The sequence below is a fragment of the Caenorhabditis remanei genome, chromosome IV, assembly GCF_010183535.1.
Source record: "Caenorhabditis remanei strain PX506 chromosome IV, whole genome shotgun sequence".
Lineage (NCBI taxonomy): Eukaryota > Metazoa > Nematoda > Chromadorea > Rhabditida > Rhabditidae > Caenorhabditis > Caenorhabditis remanei.
In genome coordinates, this window is record NC_071331.1 from 13,646,125 (window position 1) to 13,663,010 (window position 16,886).

The 16,886-nt window shown below is 38.0% G+C and overlaps 2 protein-coding genes across 2 annotated transcripts; both read left to right on the forward strand.

Moving 5' to 3' along the window:
* Nucleotides 1-8,147: 8,147 nt before the first annotated feature.
* GCK72_013829 (uncharacterized protein) lies at nt 8,148-8,636 on the forward strand (the record flags this gene model as incomplete). The annotated part of the gene is made up of 2 exons (XM_053730013.1): nt 8,148-8,406; nt 8,452-8,636. The coding sequence occupies 2 exons, from the start codon at nt 8,148-8,150 to the stop codon at nt 8,634-8,636; spliced, it is 444 nt and encodes a 147-aa protein (XP_053584785.1).
* Nucleotides 8,637-8,935: 299 nt separating this feature from the next.
* On the forward strand, nt 8,936-9,832 carry GCK72_013830 (uncharacterized protein; the record flags this gene model as incomplete). Its single annotated transcript, XM_053730014.1, has 3 exons — nt 8,936-9,099; nt 9,142-9,384; nt 9,688-9,832. The coding sequence occupies 3 exons, from the start codon at nt 8,936-8,938 to the stop codon at nt 9,830-9,832; spliced, it is 552 nt and encodes a 183-aa protein (XP_053584786.1).
* Between the last annotated feature and the right edge of the window lie 7,054 nt (nt 9,833-16,886).

Sequence of the window (16,886 nt, forward strand, 5' to 3'; positions counted from 1 at the left end):
GATTTTTCCAAAATTTATATTTTGAAATTGGTGGAATTTCTCATGTCTCATTTTCTCTTCTAATAGTTTTGGTTTTATTCAATCGCAATTAGATTCAGAAGCTATTCTTTTTCGTTGACACTTCTCCTCAAGCTCGCGACTCCGGCTGTGAGCTCCTCGTGGGCCCCTCCTCCAAGTCTGGGCTTCTCATGGGCTCCTCTTCCGGTTTTAGGAAGAGCCCACAAAGAGCCCAGACTTGGAGAAGAAGTCCACGAGGAAACTCACAACCGGAAGTCGCAAACTTGCTGTTTCAGATGTTATTCATTATTGAGAATAAATACACAGAAGAGTTGAAAAATGAAGGCAAATGACGAGAAAATGAACAATTATGAGAGGAAGCAGCTCAACCAGTGGAATTCAAGCCTGATCACATCATATCTTTTCTTTCTTTTCTTTATTTTTCTCTGAAACTTTCTAAACTCTATCAATATCGCCAAAATCTCACATAGGAACAATTTGCATTTCTACCAATGCTTCTCTACTGCAAGTCACGCCTTTTTGATTATGGATTGATGACCACAAGCCTGTCCAACCTCATAGAGACGAGTGGTCATATAGTAGAGTATGATGCATTGAAGTGTAAATTTATTCTCAAGAATGAATTACATATGAAACAGTAATTTTCGTTGACACCGTTGCAACATCCACATTTTTCTCAGTTTCAATTAAAATTCAAAACATCCATGATATCAACACAAACGTTTCCTTCAGTTAATACTTCCATTTTTCGATTTTCCTCCATCTTTCTCATCCTCGATTGGCATGGTGTCAGCATTTTGTGTGTCACTACACCGAGTACCCAGCAGTCGACATGAAACGAGTGTGTCGCATAGGTGAGCATCTCCGGAGCCATGTAGCCGGGGGTTCCCCAAAGCGTCTACCTCTGAAATAAAATTATTGTGAATTGACCCTATTACAGAATATAAAATATCAAAATTTCAGAGTCTTAGAATCCAGAATTCAGAAACAAAGACGCCCGACATCAAAATCCTGGATCCGGGTTTCAGAATTCCAAAATTTATTCTCGAAAATGAATTACATCTGAAACAGCATTATTTTTTGATTTTTCCAAAATTTATATTTTGAAATTGGTGGAATTTCGGCAAATACTCATTGACTACGGTACTCATTGCCTACGGTTACTCATTGACTACGCTGTCTCATTGCCTACTCATACTCATTGCCTACGCTCGGCTCAATGACTACGGTTGGCTCATTGACTACGGTTACTCATTGCCTACGCTTGACTCTTTGACTACGCTTGGCTCATTGCCTACTCATAGTCATTGCCTACGCTCGGCTCAATGACTACGGTTGGCTCATTGACTACGGTTACTCATTGCCTACGCTTGACTCTTTGACTACGCTTGGCTCATTGCCTACTCTTACTCATTGCCTACGCTCGGCTCATTGACTACGCTTTGCCAAATACGGGCCATGCGTAGGCAAAGAGACTTCGTGGTGGTGGATGGCTCATTGACTACGCTTTTGTAAACGTTTGATACTCAGCCAGCAGCCAATTTCTGACTTGTGGCTGATGACGACGTCTACTGCAATAGCTAAGTTACGCAGTGGACTCATTCTTCAATACGCTACGACAAATCCATCAGAAAACTTTAATCAGCAGTTGAAGGTGGTTTTTAGAACGCCTTTTCAGCTGAAATTCTCATTAAAAAGCTTGATGAGTTTTGTAATGGTGAGGATTTTCTGAAAATGACGTAAAATGAAAGAAAGATTTCAGAAAAGCTTTTTGAGTTGATAAAATCAGCAATTGGAGAATCTGAATATGTCGTCACAAAAGAAGACTATACGAGACTGAGTTTTGATGAACGAGAAACAGAATTCCGAAAAATTGGATTGCAGTGTGCTAGACTTTTGGCCTATGATCCACCTCGGAACCTGCTGAAATGTATCATCACGATGTAACGAATCATTCATATATTTACTTCTTTTCAGACATTGACATAAAAAATGTGACGAAGAGGAAAGCCAGTCAAAATTCATCACGCTCAACTCGATTACGGGTTGCACATATGTTTTAGACAACAGACAGATGTCTCTCACTTCACCAGATAGAATCTCTCTGGTTACCCAAACCAGAGGACTTTTGGAATGTTCTGTTTGTAAACAAACACTTCCTCGGTTTGTTTGCAGACATGTGTTAGTGGATTGCGTGTGTTTCAAACGCCGAATAAGGGGTTTCAGGTTATCGTGTTTGCGAGAGATGGGTGATCTGGACGTGAAAGTGGAGTTGTGGAGAATGGACGACTTTTGTAGGGACAGGCGAATTGTGGCGGTACCCACTAGAGCTGGAAAGAAACCTTCGGATCGTATGGGTTTCTAGATCTTCAGCTCAAAATCACATTCGTGAGATTCACGATTTTTCAGAGTGAGCCGAAATATTGAAAGTAATCCTAACATTTTGTTGCAGTATGACTGAATTAGACGAAATTTCATCACAAATTGTGTCAGATGTATCCGGAAACTGTCCAGAAGACAAAGATTCAGAAGAGAGTGAAACTTCTCCAGATTCCACTCCGATCGAAACAACTTTTTTTCATCGGACGTTGGCGATATATTCAACTCTGTGTCAACAGAATATACGTTTTCACCGAAACTCATGTCTACGAGAATCGATGACACTTCCTCTTCATTTTCTACTCGCAGGATGAGGTAAATCTGGTACCAAAATCTGAGAAAACTCAGCAGATTTCAGAAAACAGTCTGCTCGCTACAGTCCAACACCATCTACTTCGGATTATTATTAATTTTTCCTTTTTGTGTTTTGTTTTTCTCTGTTGATTTCGGAGACTGTTATTTGTTAATAGTTGATAAATTTTGTTGAAGACTATGTTCCTTCCTTACCTAAAATTGATTGACAACTCAAATTTGTTTCTGAATTCTGGATTCTAAGACTCTGAAATTTTGAGATTATATATTCTGTAATAGAGGCAATTTACAATAATTTTATTCCAGAGGTCAAACGCTTTGTGGCACCCCTGGCTACATGGCTCCGGAGATGATCACCTATGCGACACACTCGTTTCATGTCGACTGTTGGGTACTCGGTGCTACACGAAATGCTGACAACTACCATGCCATTCAAAACGTTTGGTGTTGATATCATGGCAATTTTGAATTTGAATTGAAACAGAGAAAAATGTGGACGATGCAACAAGTAAGTTCACAAAGTTTTAATGAAAAATAAAGAAACTTGTTTTTCAGTTGCTCGCACCTAAATGGATTTTGGAGAAAGAAGAAAAGAGAGAATTGGAAATTATGGAAGATTCTCAAAAAATGATTTGATGTGATCAAGCATGAATTCCACTGGTTCAACTGTTTCCTCTCAATATTGTTCATTTCTTCGTCATTTGTTTTTATATTTAACCCCTCAATTTCACGTATAATCCATCGTACTGTCCTGTACATCTATTCTCAAAAATGAATTATCTATGAAACAACATTATATTTTTGATTTTTCCAAAATTTATATTCTGAAATCGGTGGAATTTCTCATGCCTCATTTTCTCTTCTAATAGTTGCATTTTTCCCTTCTAATAGTTCTAATAGCAAACTCGCGAGATGGCGGTGAGAGAGTGAAGTGGAAGTGAGAGACGCTGGTATTCTGAATTCTAAATCCCGGATTTTATGTATTGATATCTAGATTGTTAGATTCTTATTTTTAGATTCTTAACTTTGTATTCTAGGTTTCATGATTCTGAATTCTGAATTCTGAATTATTCAAGAAATCACAGATAGCAATTCTAATCATAACAGCATTGATACTACTCGTTCTCATAGATTTTTGAGACAAAATGATCAGATGAAATACATTCAAAATGTTCCGACACAGGCAGGAATATACTCAAAATAGACATATTTCCCTGAGATAAAACTGATGACATTCACAGCTGTTTCTGACATCTTTTGGTGTTCAAAGTGATATACTTTAACTCAAAAATCAATGTGAGTTGAGTAATTCATAACATAGATGTGAGAAAAGAATTTATAATTGAACGTTTTAGGAGCTGAAGGCTGATGTATAATCAGCTGCATGAGTGCCAAGCATCATATCCAGTTAGATTTGAAGGAGATTTTCAGTTGAAAGCGTTGAATTCAGATATTCAGTTCACTTGACAAGAGGGACCGTTGTTGTCACAAAGTGGGTAATTTCAACATAATTCAATTATTCAGTCCACAAACAAAAATTGAAGAAACGGAGTATGATGTTTGTTATAAAAGCCAGACAGTCTATAATTATCTTGTCAAAGACGCAAAATGAGCGATCTCGTGAGTGCAAATGCCACTAAACTTTTCATTAAAAACAATAAAGTCGTAAAAACAACCGGAAAACAGGGTTTCTGTGACGAGGGGGGTTTTATGTAGGTTTGGTGGAAACCTGCCCCTCAACCCTAAGGATGTTTCACTGACTGTTTGTGTATGTTGTGATCTGAAAGCGGTGCACAAAGAGAGATCGATAAACCCTTTATTGGAATAAGTAGCTGGTAGGTTAGTGCATGCTGGTATTGTTGTCCTCGGTTGACGGCGAGCTGGTAGTCGGAGTGTTGGTGTGTCTCACTTTGAAGCGGTGCACCAATACGGCTGGGCTCACACTTCTCCGCGAGAACACATGGAAGTTGGTCCTCCGACGTCAGCTGATGTTGAAGTTGTCAACGTGAGTCGACTTGAGTTGAAGACTGAAGGTTGTTGCTTGTTCCGTTGATGCGTTGGTGGTTTCGCGCCATTTCTCGGAATGTTCTAGAAGGCGAAGTGAAGAGTTAGCGCGCCGGCGCGACCTGCGTCCGGCGGGGCGCACTTGCATCCTTCCTTGTAAACTTCATGGCGGCAGTTTGAATATGAGTTTCTCTCGTTTGAGGGAAATCATACTAGATTGTAGGTTTGCCTTAGTTTTAGCGATGAGATTTGGCTGTGAAGATATGTGTAGGCATCTAAGGTCGTGAGTATCCGAAGGATGGTCGCGACACTCCGGGGCGGCGGGAACCGAACATTTTCTTGATGGAAAATGGATCGGTTGGCTGCTGGTACTCACATAGCTGAATGCCCAAATCTCGAGCTTCCTCGCTTGTAGGTGTTATTCGATCTTCTTTTTGGTCCTTAGTAGTTAGAATTAGACTGATGGTACTGAATTTGTCCTCAGACGGCTGCTTGAAATGAAGTTTTCGTCTTCTGCTTGTGCTTCTTCGCTATTCCAAATTGTTCCTTGTAGCTATCCTCGTCGTGAGGCGTAGCTTCTGCTGTTGCTCGGAATAAGCGGCTGGTATGACTTGAAGTTGTGACTCCGAAGTTTGCTGTCCAGAAGATGAGTTGTGAAGCAGTGGAGTTGTTGAAATTCTTTGGATTTTCAGGTGAAGTTGCTTGTCTGCTTCCTCCTATTAGGTGGGCTTGACGTTGACATCTTGGCTCCTGAATCCTGGAATCGTTGGCTTGTTGTTGTTGAATCCTGTTAATCCTTTGACTATCCGTGAGGTCGAGCTGAGGAACTGATGTTCCTTGACTTCCTCTCGTTGACTAACTGATCCTTAACTTTACTGAAGATCGAGCTGGGGAAGTTGAAGACTTCTTCTTCCTGGCTTTCTTCAGTTGTCCGACGAATCCTTGAATCCTTGAGCAAAGATGTGAATGGTGGATTGTCGTCTTTCCTTGAAGATGATTATTGATTCTTGCTGGTACTTCATAACGATGTTGTTGCTTGAAGCACCTGGTGATGGTTGAATCCGTGCACATCTTCTTGGAATTGTGTGCCAATAGTGATGGTTTCCGATTGACAGCGGGTTGGGATAGATGAAGGTGGAGATTGGCATCCACTCCTTCGTTTGTTTCAGCAGACGAAGTTCTCGCAAAGGCTACACAACCTTTCGGAGGTTGGAGCTCCTAAGCGGTGAATTTCGTGGCTGATCGTGTTGTTTTTTGCAGCATTGTCCTTTCCAGAATCGATTGATTCTGTTTGAGACCAGTTGCTGCTACTGTTGTTGAGCGCAATGAGCTTGTAGATGGGGTCTGAGCTCCTGACGTTGTGCTCTGCGTGGCTGACATCCTTGAGGTCGAGACGGGGAACCTGTCCCTGGCTTCCTTGCTAGAATTGTTCTTGTCAGCTGGTAGACTTGTAGAAGTTGACGTAAGAATTGTTTAAGAAGAATTGACTTTTGTCAGAGCTTTTCAGATCTTTCGCCTACTGGCTCAGACCTGAACCTAACTGAAGCTTTTTCGCTTACAGTCTGGACATAAGACTCTAAATAAATGGGCAGCTAGCTGATGTAATTGCTAGTAAGATTTTGCACCATCTACTCAGAATCCGTATCTCTTTTGGACCCGATACTGACTAGCAGCTGGGCTTACGCCTCTTTTCGGTAGCTCTGATTCTTTTATACCTTTCAATATCTTAAATTCTTAAAATTCTAAATCCTAAGTTATCAATTATAGACTTGATGTCGTTGATGATGACTTGAATCCTAAATTCCTTGACTTCTTGAATATTGAGCTGGTATAAATTCTTCTAGTCGTTGAGTGACTTCTCGTTGTCGTTGTCTGACTTCTGAAGTTGTCACTTCCGGCTTGACTTTTCTTGATGTCCAACTGCCTCATGTCCTAAGCAGTGTGACTTGTGAAGACTTGTCTCACTCAGCTTGACTTCCTTTGATGTCCAACTGCCTCTTGTCCTCAGCAGGTTGACTGACTTCTTGATCTTCGGCTCGGCCTCTTCTTCCAGTTCGTTATTCCTTCTTCTTCTCGTGTGGAATTGATTGATTCCTAGTAGAAGTGTGTAACGAAGAAATATAACTTCTGCTGGTAGAGAGGTGACGTTGAACCATGACGATGGATTGAATCCTTTTGTCGAGATCTTTGAAGTCATTCGATTGTCCTTGCAGGGATCCGACTGTCTTGCCGAATTTTGTCAAATCTACATTGATTTGAATCTTAGTTGATCCAGAAGACGTTGAGTGCCTTCTTGACGACATCTTGTTGGCTTGTTCTTCGTCAGCTGGTGGAAGAGTGGTGGTGACTTGGAAATCTCTGTCTTGTCCTCCTTTGATCCTGCTAGTAGAAATTCTGGCTTGTGATTCCAGGAAATTCATCCTGAAGAATCGAAATGACTTGAAGAAACTATGATGTCCACCGAAACTTCACGACGCAGCTATTCACTCGGCTTGTCCACTTCTCGTCCATCTTCCTCCGATTCGTGACGCTGATGTTGCTTGTTCACTTGCTTGATCGCTTGAAGATTAAGATGATCAGATCTTCTCTTTTCGCTTGAGCTGGTATCGGCAGAGTGAACTTCCGTTGAAGTTGAGTGACGATTTGACGAGTTCTAGACAGCTTGGCTTGTAGACGTCGTCGCTGAGTTTCTCCTGGAGTTGCTGGTAGACTTCTTGATGACGTGATTTGTCGAAGTCTTCTTGACGCAACAACCATTGGATGCTAGCTAATTTGAACGTTCTTCGGTTGGGATGACGTTGAACATCTTCTTGTAGGAGTTCGCAGCAAGTCTGACAACTTTCGATTTCTTCTCTTATTCGTGTTGATGAATAAGATCGACGTCTTCTGGTAGAAATCTTTTCCGGCTGCTCTCAGAAGTTGTTGGCAGTTGCAGATGACGTCTTAGAATCCAGAATTCAGAAACAAAGACGCCCGACATCAAAATCCTGGATCCGGGTTTCAGAATTCCAAAATTTATTCTCGAAAATGAATTACATCTGAAACAGCATTATTTTTTGATTTTTCCAAAATTTATATTTTGAAATTGGTGGAATTTCGGCAAATACTCATTGACTACGGTACTCATTGCCTACGGTTACTCATTGACTACGCTGTCTCATTGCCTACTCATACTCATTGCCTACGCTCGGCTCAATGACTACGGTTGGCTCATTGACTACGGTTACTCATTGCCTACGCTTGACTCTTTGACTACGCTTGGCTCATTGCCTACTCATAGTCATTGCCTACGCTCGGCTCAATGACTACGGTTGGCTCATTGACTACGGTTACTCATTGCCTACGCTTGACTCTTTGACTACGCTTGGCTCATTGCCTACTCTTACTCATTGCCTACGCTCGGCTCATTGACTACGCTTTGCCAAATACGGGCCATGCGTAGGCAAAGAGACTTCGTGGTGGAGGATGGCTCATTGACTACGCTTTGTAAACGTTTGATACTCAGCCAGCAGCCAATTTCTGACTTGTGGCTGATGACGACGTCTACTGCAATAGCTAAGTTACGCAGTGGACTCATTCTTCAATACGCTACGACAAATCCATCAGAAAACTTTAATCAGCAGTTGAAGGTGGTTTTTAGAACGCCTTTTTCAGCTGAAATTCTCATTAAAAAGCTTGATGAGTTTTGTAATGGTGAGGATTTTCTGAAAATGACGTAAAATGAAAGAAAGATTTCAGAAAAGCTTTTTGAGTTGATAAAATCAGCAATTGGAGAATCTGAATATGTCGTCACAAAAGAAGACTATACGAGACTGAGTTTTGATGAACGAGAAACAGAATTCCGAAAAATTGGATTGCAGTGTGCTAGACTTTTGGCCTATGATCCACCTCGGAACCTGCTGAAATGTATCATCACGATGTAACGAATCATTCATATATTTACTTCTTTTCAGACATTGACATAAAAAAATGTGACGAAGAGGAAAGCCAGTCAAAATTCATCACGCTCAACTCGATTACGGGTTGCACATATGTTTTAGACAACAGACAGATGTCTCTCACTTCACCAGATAGAATCTCTCTGGTTACCCAAACCAGAGGACTTTTGGAATGTTCTGTTTGTAAACAAACACTTCCTCGGTTTGTTTGCAGACATGTGTTAGTGGATTGCGTGTGTTTCAAACGCCGAATAAGGGGTTTCAGGTTATCGTGTTTGCGAGAGATGGGTGATCTGGACGTGAAAGTGGAGTTGTGGAGAATGGACGACTTTTGTAGGGACAGGCGAATTGTGGCGGTACCCACTAGAGCTGGAAAGAAACCTTCGGATCGTATGGGTTCTAGATCTTCAGCTCAAAATCACATTCGTGAGATTCACGATTTTTCAGAGTGAGCCGAAATATTGAAAGTAATCCTAACATTTTGTTGCAGTATGACTGAATTAGACGAAATTTCATCACAAATTGTGTCAGATGTATCCGGAAACTGTCCAGAAGACAAAGATTCAGAAGAGAGTGAAACTTCTCCAGATTCCACTCCGATCGAAACAACTTTTTTTTCATCGGACGTTGGCGATATATTCAACTCTGTGTCAACAGAATATACGTTTTCACCGAAACTCATGTCTACGAGAATCGATGACACTTCCTCTTCATTTTCTACTCGCAGGATGAGGTAAATCTGGTACCAAAATCTGAGAAAACTCAGCAGATTTCAGAAAACAGTCTGCTCGCTACAGTCCAACACCATCTACTTCGGATTATTATTAATTTTTCCTTTTTGTGTTTTGTTTTTCTCTGTTGATTTCGGAGACTGTTATTTGTTAATAGTTGATAAATTTTGTTGAAGACTATGTTCCTTCCTTACCTAAAATTGATTGACAACTCAAATTTGTTTCTGAATTCTGGATTCTAAGACTCTGAAATTTTGAGATTATATATTCTGTAATAGAGGCAATTTACAATAATTTTATTCCAGAGGTCAAACGCTTTGTGGCACCCCTGGCTACATGGCTCCGGAGATGATCACCTATGCGACACACTCGTTTCATGTCGACTGTTGGGTACTCGGTGCTACACGAAATGCTGACAACTACCATGCCATTCAAAACGTTTGGTGTTGATATCATGGCAATTTTGAATTTGAATTGAAACAGAGAAAAATGTGGACGATGCAACAAGTAAGTTCACAAAGTTTTAATGAAAAATAAAGAAACTTGTTTTTCAGTTGCTCGCACCTAAATGGATTTTGGAGAAAGAAGAAAAGAGAGAATTGGAAATTATGGAAGATTCTCAAAAAATGATTTGATGTGATCAAGCATGAATTCCACTGGTTCAACTGTTTCCTCTCAATATTGTTCATTTCTTCGTCATTTTTTTTTATATTTAACCCCTCAATTTCACGTATAATCCATCGTACTGTCCTGTAAATCTATTCTCAAAAATGAATTATCTATGAAACAACATTATATTTTTGATTTTTCCAAAATTTATATTCTGAAATCGGTGGAATTTCTCATGCCTCATTTTCTCTTCTAATAGTTGCATTTTTCCCTTCTAATAGTTCTAATAGCAAACTCGCGAGATGGCGGTGAGAGAGTGAAGTGGAAGTGAGAGACGCTGGTATTCTGAATTCTGAATCCCGGATTCTATGTATTGATATCTAGATTGTTAGATTCTTATTTTTAGATTCTTAACTTTGTATTCTAGGTTTTATGATTCTGAATTCTGAATTCTGAATTATTCAAGAAATCACAGATAGCAATTCCAATCATAACAGCATTGACAAGCCTCGGTGGACCATCGTCTCAAAAGAACCGTGCTTATCGATCAATGTAACGTCGCAATATGTCTGTTTGGAGAGGCATAAGAATACGGTCCGTGTCGTGAAAATTTGTTTTGGCAATGAAATACCTTGGCACGTTTTGATGAGAATTTGAGAGCCTGGAAATTAATCTTTTTACAGGATCTCGATGAGAAAGAATTATTCGTTTTGTGGAATTTGGAGGGAAATGAGAGTGAAGAACTTTTTATTGTACTGTTCTGTAAATTTATTCTCAAATATGAATTACATCTGAAACAGCATTATATTTTGATTTTTCCAATATATATATTTCGGTAATGGTGGAATTTCTCAAGTCTCATTTTCTCCTCCTAATTGTTTTGGTTTCATTCAGATCACGGAGATCAAACCGAGAAAAATGTGGACGTTGCAACGGTGTCAACGAAAAAGTACTGTTTCATATGTAATTCATCTTTGAGAATAAATTTACACTTCAATACAACGTTTCTATGTGAAATTTTAGTCATATTGATAGAATTCGAAAAGTTTTAAAGACTAATTTAGAAAAACTTTTTTCAGTTGCTCGTATCTACAGGCTTGTGGTCATCAACCCATAATCAAAAAAGATTGACTTTCTGTAGAGAAGCATTGGTAGAAATGCAAATTGTTCCTACGTGAGATTTCGGCCATATTGATAGAGTTCAGAAAGTTTCAGAGAAAAATAAAGAAAAGCTTTTGTCAGTTCCTCTCATCTAAATGGATTTTGAAGGAAGAAGAAAAGAGAGAATTGGAAATTATTGATGATTAGTGTTCTGTTAATTTATTCTCAAAAATGAATCACATCTGAAACAGCATTATATTTAGATTTTTCGAGATGTTGGCGAACCGCGAGAGAGTGGAGTGACAGTGAGAGTGAGAGCCTGAACTTTTCTGTGAAAGCAAGCCAAAATATTCAGCAATACGAATATTTGTTTTTTGAAAAAATTCCATCACTGATTTTTTTCGATAATCGATTTTTCCTGATCTTGATTTGAAAATCCGAAAAAAAAAATTTATTTTTCTCTTGGAGTGATTGAGTTTTTGTTTCAAAATGTTGGAAAACACTCAAGTAAACAAAAAATTATGTTGAATTGGCTTCTCAACTCCTGAGCATCGTGCCAGAGCTCCAGAAGTCAAAAGTAGTGCCCTCGGAAAAATCTTCATAACTCATCAAAAAAGGCTTCAAATTAGCCAAAACATGCACCAAAAAACGTGTCTTGTGTTTTCTACAAACCAACATTAAAAAATTACAGATTAAGAAAAAATAATTTTTCTAATTCTTTTCACTCAAATTTTTTAATATTCCTATTTTCTCAATTTCTGGTATTTTCTGTTTACAACACGAACAAGCAACACATAAATGTGTTTTATTATGTGTGATAAAGCATTTTGCGTGCAGTTTTTAGAAGTTGTTTGTTTTTCATCCAGAAAATACCAGAAATTGAGAAAAAATAGGAATTTAAAAAATTTTGAGTGAAAAAAATTAGAAAAATTTTTTTTAACTAAAATTTTTAAATGTTGGTTTGTAGAAAAAACACAAGACACGTCTTTTGGTGCATGTTTTGTCTAATTTGAAGCCTTTTTTGATGAGTTATGAAGATTTTTCTGAGGGCTCTACTTTTGACTTCTGGAGCCCTGGCACGATGCTCAGGAGTTGAGAAGCCAATTCAACATAATTTTTTGTTTACTTGAGTGTTTTCCAACATTTTGAAACAAAAAACTCAATCACTCCAAGAGAAAAATAAAAAGTTTTTTTTCGGATTTTCAAATCAAGATCAGGAAAAATCGAAAAATCATGATGGAAGTTTTTCAAAAAACAAATATTCGTATTGCTGAATATTTTGGCTTGCTTTCAAAAAAAAGTTTAGGCAAAACGGACACGATTCAGCAGAGTTACACATAAAAGTATGAAGGGGTGCTCACTTATGCTCGCTACAGTAGGAACCCCAGCGGTTCACCTGTGCTGCCACGCGGCCATCCAACCACTGGGCGCGAGAGCTGCTAGTTGCTTTTACGAGCCCGATAGTCCTCCTAAAGTGGCACTCGTGTTTCTATGACGAAAAATGATGAAACTTTCGGAGCAAAAAACCAAATTTTCGAGAGTTTTGCACTTTTTGACTATTATCATTCAACAATCAGGGTGCAAATTTATAGAGAATTCTCAACGCATACCGAAAGTCAATTCTTTTGTGAGACGCCTAATTATTTAACTTAATTCTTCCAGAAATGGCTACCAAAATATCCTTCCATGCTCCCATCAAATCGATTGCATTCTGCGGATCTTCTAACATAGCTGCGCTATTCGAGAACAACGTCAAATTGGCGTCTACAACAACAGGAACTCACTTTGCCACATTTGAGATGGATCAGTACTCGACAGATGTCCACGGTTGTGATGATTGTGAGTGTACTTTTTATTCCAAATGCAACGAACAGTTATTTCAGTCTTATATGTAGCCAACCGTAAGGAATGGGTCTTTTGGACTTGCGAACCTTCAAAATGCTCCCGGTGAACCAGATTAATGTGGAAACGTTTTGTGTTGATATCATGGATGATTTGAATTATAATTGAAACCGAGAAAAATGTGGATGTTGCAAACGGTGTCAACGAAAAAGTACTGTTTCATATGTAATTCATCTTTGAGAATAAATTTACACTTCAATACAACGTTTCTATGTGAAATTTTAGTCATATTGATAGAATTCGAAAAGTTTTAAAGACTAATTTAGAAAAACTTTTTCAGTTGCTCGTATCTACAGGCTTGTGGTCATCAACCCATAATCAAAAGACGTGACTTTCTGTAGAGAAGCATTGGTAGAAAAAACAGCATTATATTTTGATTTTTCCAAAATTTATATTTTGAAATTGGTGGAATTTCTCATGTTTCATTTCCTCTTCTTATAGTTTTGATTTTATTCAAATCGCAATTAGGTTCAGAAGCTATTCTTTTTCGTTGACACTTCTCCCCAAGCTAGCGAGATGGTGGCAAGAGAGTAAAGTGGCTGGGCACTCGGTGTAGTGATACACGAAATGCTGACAACTACCATGCCATTAGAGGATGAGAAAGATGGAGGAAAATCGAAAAAATGGAAGTATTAACCGAAGGAAACGTTTTGTGTTCATATCATCGAAGTTTTGAATGGACTACGGGGGATCAAACCGAGAAAAATGTGGACGTTGCAACGGTGTCAACGAAAAAGTACTGTTTCATATGTAATTCATTTTTGAGAATAAATTTACACTTCAATGCATCATACTCTTCTACATGACAACTCGTCTCTATGAGGTTGGACAGGCTTGTGGTCATCAACCCATAATCAAAAAGATTGACTTTCTGTAGAGAAGCATTGGTAGAAATGCAAATTGTTCCTACGTGAGATTTCGGCCATATTGATAGAGTTCAGAAAGTTTCAGAGAAAAATAAAGAAAAGCTTTTGTCAGTTCCTCTCATCTAAATGGATTTTGAAGGAAGAAGAAAAGAGAGAATTGGAAATTATTGATGATTAGTGTTCTGTTAATTTATTCTCAAAAATGAATCACATCTGAAACAGCATTATATTTAGATTTTTCGAGATGTTGGCGAACCGCGAGAGAGTGGAAGTGACAGTGAGAGACGCTGGTATTCTGAATTCTGAATCCCGGATTCTATGTATTGATATCTAGATTGTTAGATTCTTATTTTAGATTCTTAACTTTGTATTCTAGGTTTTATGATTCTGAATTCTGAATTCTGAATTATTCAAGAAATCACAGATAGCAATTCCAATCATAACAGCATTGATACTACTCGTTCTCATAGATTTTTGAGACAAAATGATCAGATGAAGTACATTCAAAAATGTTCCGACACAGGCAGGAATATACTCGAAATAGACATATTTCTCTGAGATAAAACTGATGACATTCACAGCTGTTTCTGACATCTTTTGGTGTTCAAAGTGATATACTTTAACTCAAAAATCAATGTGAGTTGAGTAATTCATAACATAGATGTGAGAAAAGAATTTATAATTGAACGTTTAGGAGCTGAAGGCTGATGTATAATCAGCTGCATGAGTGCCAAACATCATATCCAGTTAGATTTGAAGGAGATTTTCAGTTGAAAGCGTTGAATTCAGATATTCAGTTCACTTGACAAGAGGGACCGTTGTTTGTCACAAAGTGGTAATTTCAACATAATTCAATTATTCAGTCCACAAACAAAAATTGAAGAAACGGAGTATGATGTTTGTTATAAAAGCCAGACAGTCTATAATTATCTTTGTCAAAGACCGCAAAATGAGCGATCTCGTGAGTGCAAATGCCACTAAACTTTTGATTAAAAACAATAAAGTCGTAAAAACAACCGGAAAACAGGGTTTCCTTCCTGAATATTTTCACCTGTAAATCCAGAAATAAGATTCTAAGTCTCGTGTTATTCGATCGGATGAATTGAAAATTTCTGAAAAAATTCAGCATAGTTTTCAAAGTTCAAAGTTCAGCATAGTCTCAAGTTTTCAAAGATAATTTCAAACGTTTTATGTTAAATCCAAACTTCTCATCAGACTTCTCATAAATATTCAATGTTGTCTTCATCAAGTGCGGATTCCTCATGTATCCTTATGTGACAAGTCTTCAATTCTCACCTGTCACACTGTCCATTGACGTGACCAGTCTCTATTTCTCACTCATAATTTGCACAGATGACCAAGATCTGATGATGACGTCATTATCTCATGTTTCCTAGGAGCCAAGTTCGTGTTTATCTAATGCAGAAGATCGAAAAATTGAAAGAAGCGCTTGAAGATGAAGATCAGAAATTGCAAGAAATAAAAAGGGTTCTCAATAAATCAGCAGGAAAAACTCGGAAATTAGTAGAGAAGTTTCTACGAAGCATTGGTTGTGATAAAAGACGATATCAGTCTCATAATGGAAACCAAGTCAGAAGAGTATTAAGAAAAAAAACATAAATGTCATTTTGCCAATACTTGAGAACACAACGAGAAACAAGCTCATACGAAAGAGTTTTCTTCAACCATCTGAAATAATGAGTATTTCATCGAACTATTCATTTTCATCATCAAAAATAGACGAAATTGAAGGTTTAATTATCATTTTTTCAAAAAACAATCAAAATTTTTTTCCAAAAGAAAATACCACACCCAAGTTACATATCTTATTGTATCCTTTAGTTCCTTATCTCCGAAGATATTAAACATGGGGAAGAAGTTCTGAGCAATCATCACGCTATTTTCAATTCGGAATTGGACATTTGACAAGTATGACAATGAAGATAACATGAAGCGAACTTCTCAGTTGTGACCCATTACTTGTTATTATTATATTAATCATGTTTTTCAGCAAAAAAACTGATTTGTATCATGTTTCTCCAGAAGAAAGTATATCTTCGGAAATCCTATTATACAACAAAATAATTTTTTTTAAATAAACAAAAGATTAGCGTGAAAGGGGGAGAGATGGCGTGGCGGCGATGTGGGAATTTAATTAGACTTTTTGAAGCGTGTTTCCACGAAACAGCGACATTCACAAAAAATAGAAACATTTTTCATATTTTTCACATTTCACCGACCTCGCCACTTCGCCATCTTAAAAGTAAGTAGAATGAGCTATATCTTTGACACCCTTGACTATCGGTGTCCTTTGAGAATTCTCTTTGGCACCCTAATAGTTTCGAGTCCGCTCTTTTGAATGGTAATAGCCAAGAAGTGCGAAACTCCAAAAAATTTGGATTTTTTGCTCCGAAAGTTTGCTCCTTTTTCATCATAGAAAACACGAGTGCCAATTCATGAAGACTATCGGGCTCGTAAAGGCAACTATCTGCACTCTCGGCCAGCGGTTGGATGGCGTCACGTGGTAGTGAGAGGCACTGGTAGGAGGGAGGTCTGGGGATCGACCCCTTCTCTTTTTTTTCCATTTTTGCTTTTAAAATCTGGCAATATAATGTTAATTACAGCTTTTTCGAACTATTCTATGAAATGTTCTTCAACTGTTTCTACATTTGGAAAGAATTTTTTTGATAAAATATTATGTTCTCATCATTTTGCGAAGAGGATTTGCCGGATGAGTTCAAATAAAAGCTCGAAAATCATTTTATACTCGCCAAGCTAGCCTATGTTTTTATATTAAATCCTATGAGTTTTTCGATTTTTTGAAGTATTGATATTATCTGTTTAAAAAAATAAAGAACTTCGAGAAAAAACGGAGAAAATGTACAAGTCCGAAAAATGGAAAGTGAACAAGTGGAAAAAATGAAAACTAAAACAACATAATAGCATTACATACTAGCAACAACAATTAATTAGCAATTTCTAGTGTTTCTTACACTTTAATCAACCAAATACGGTTGATAGAACTA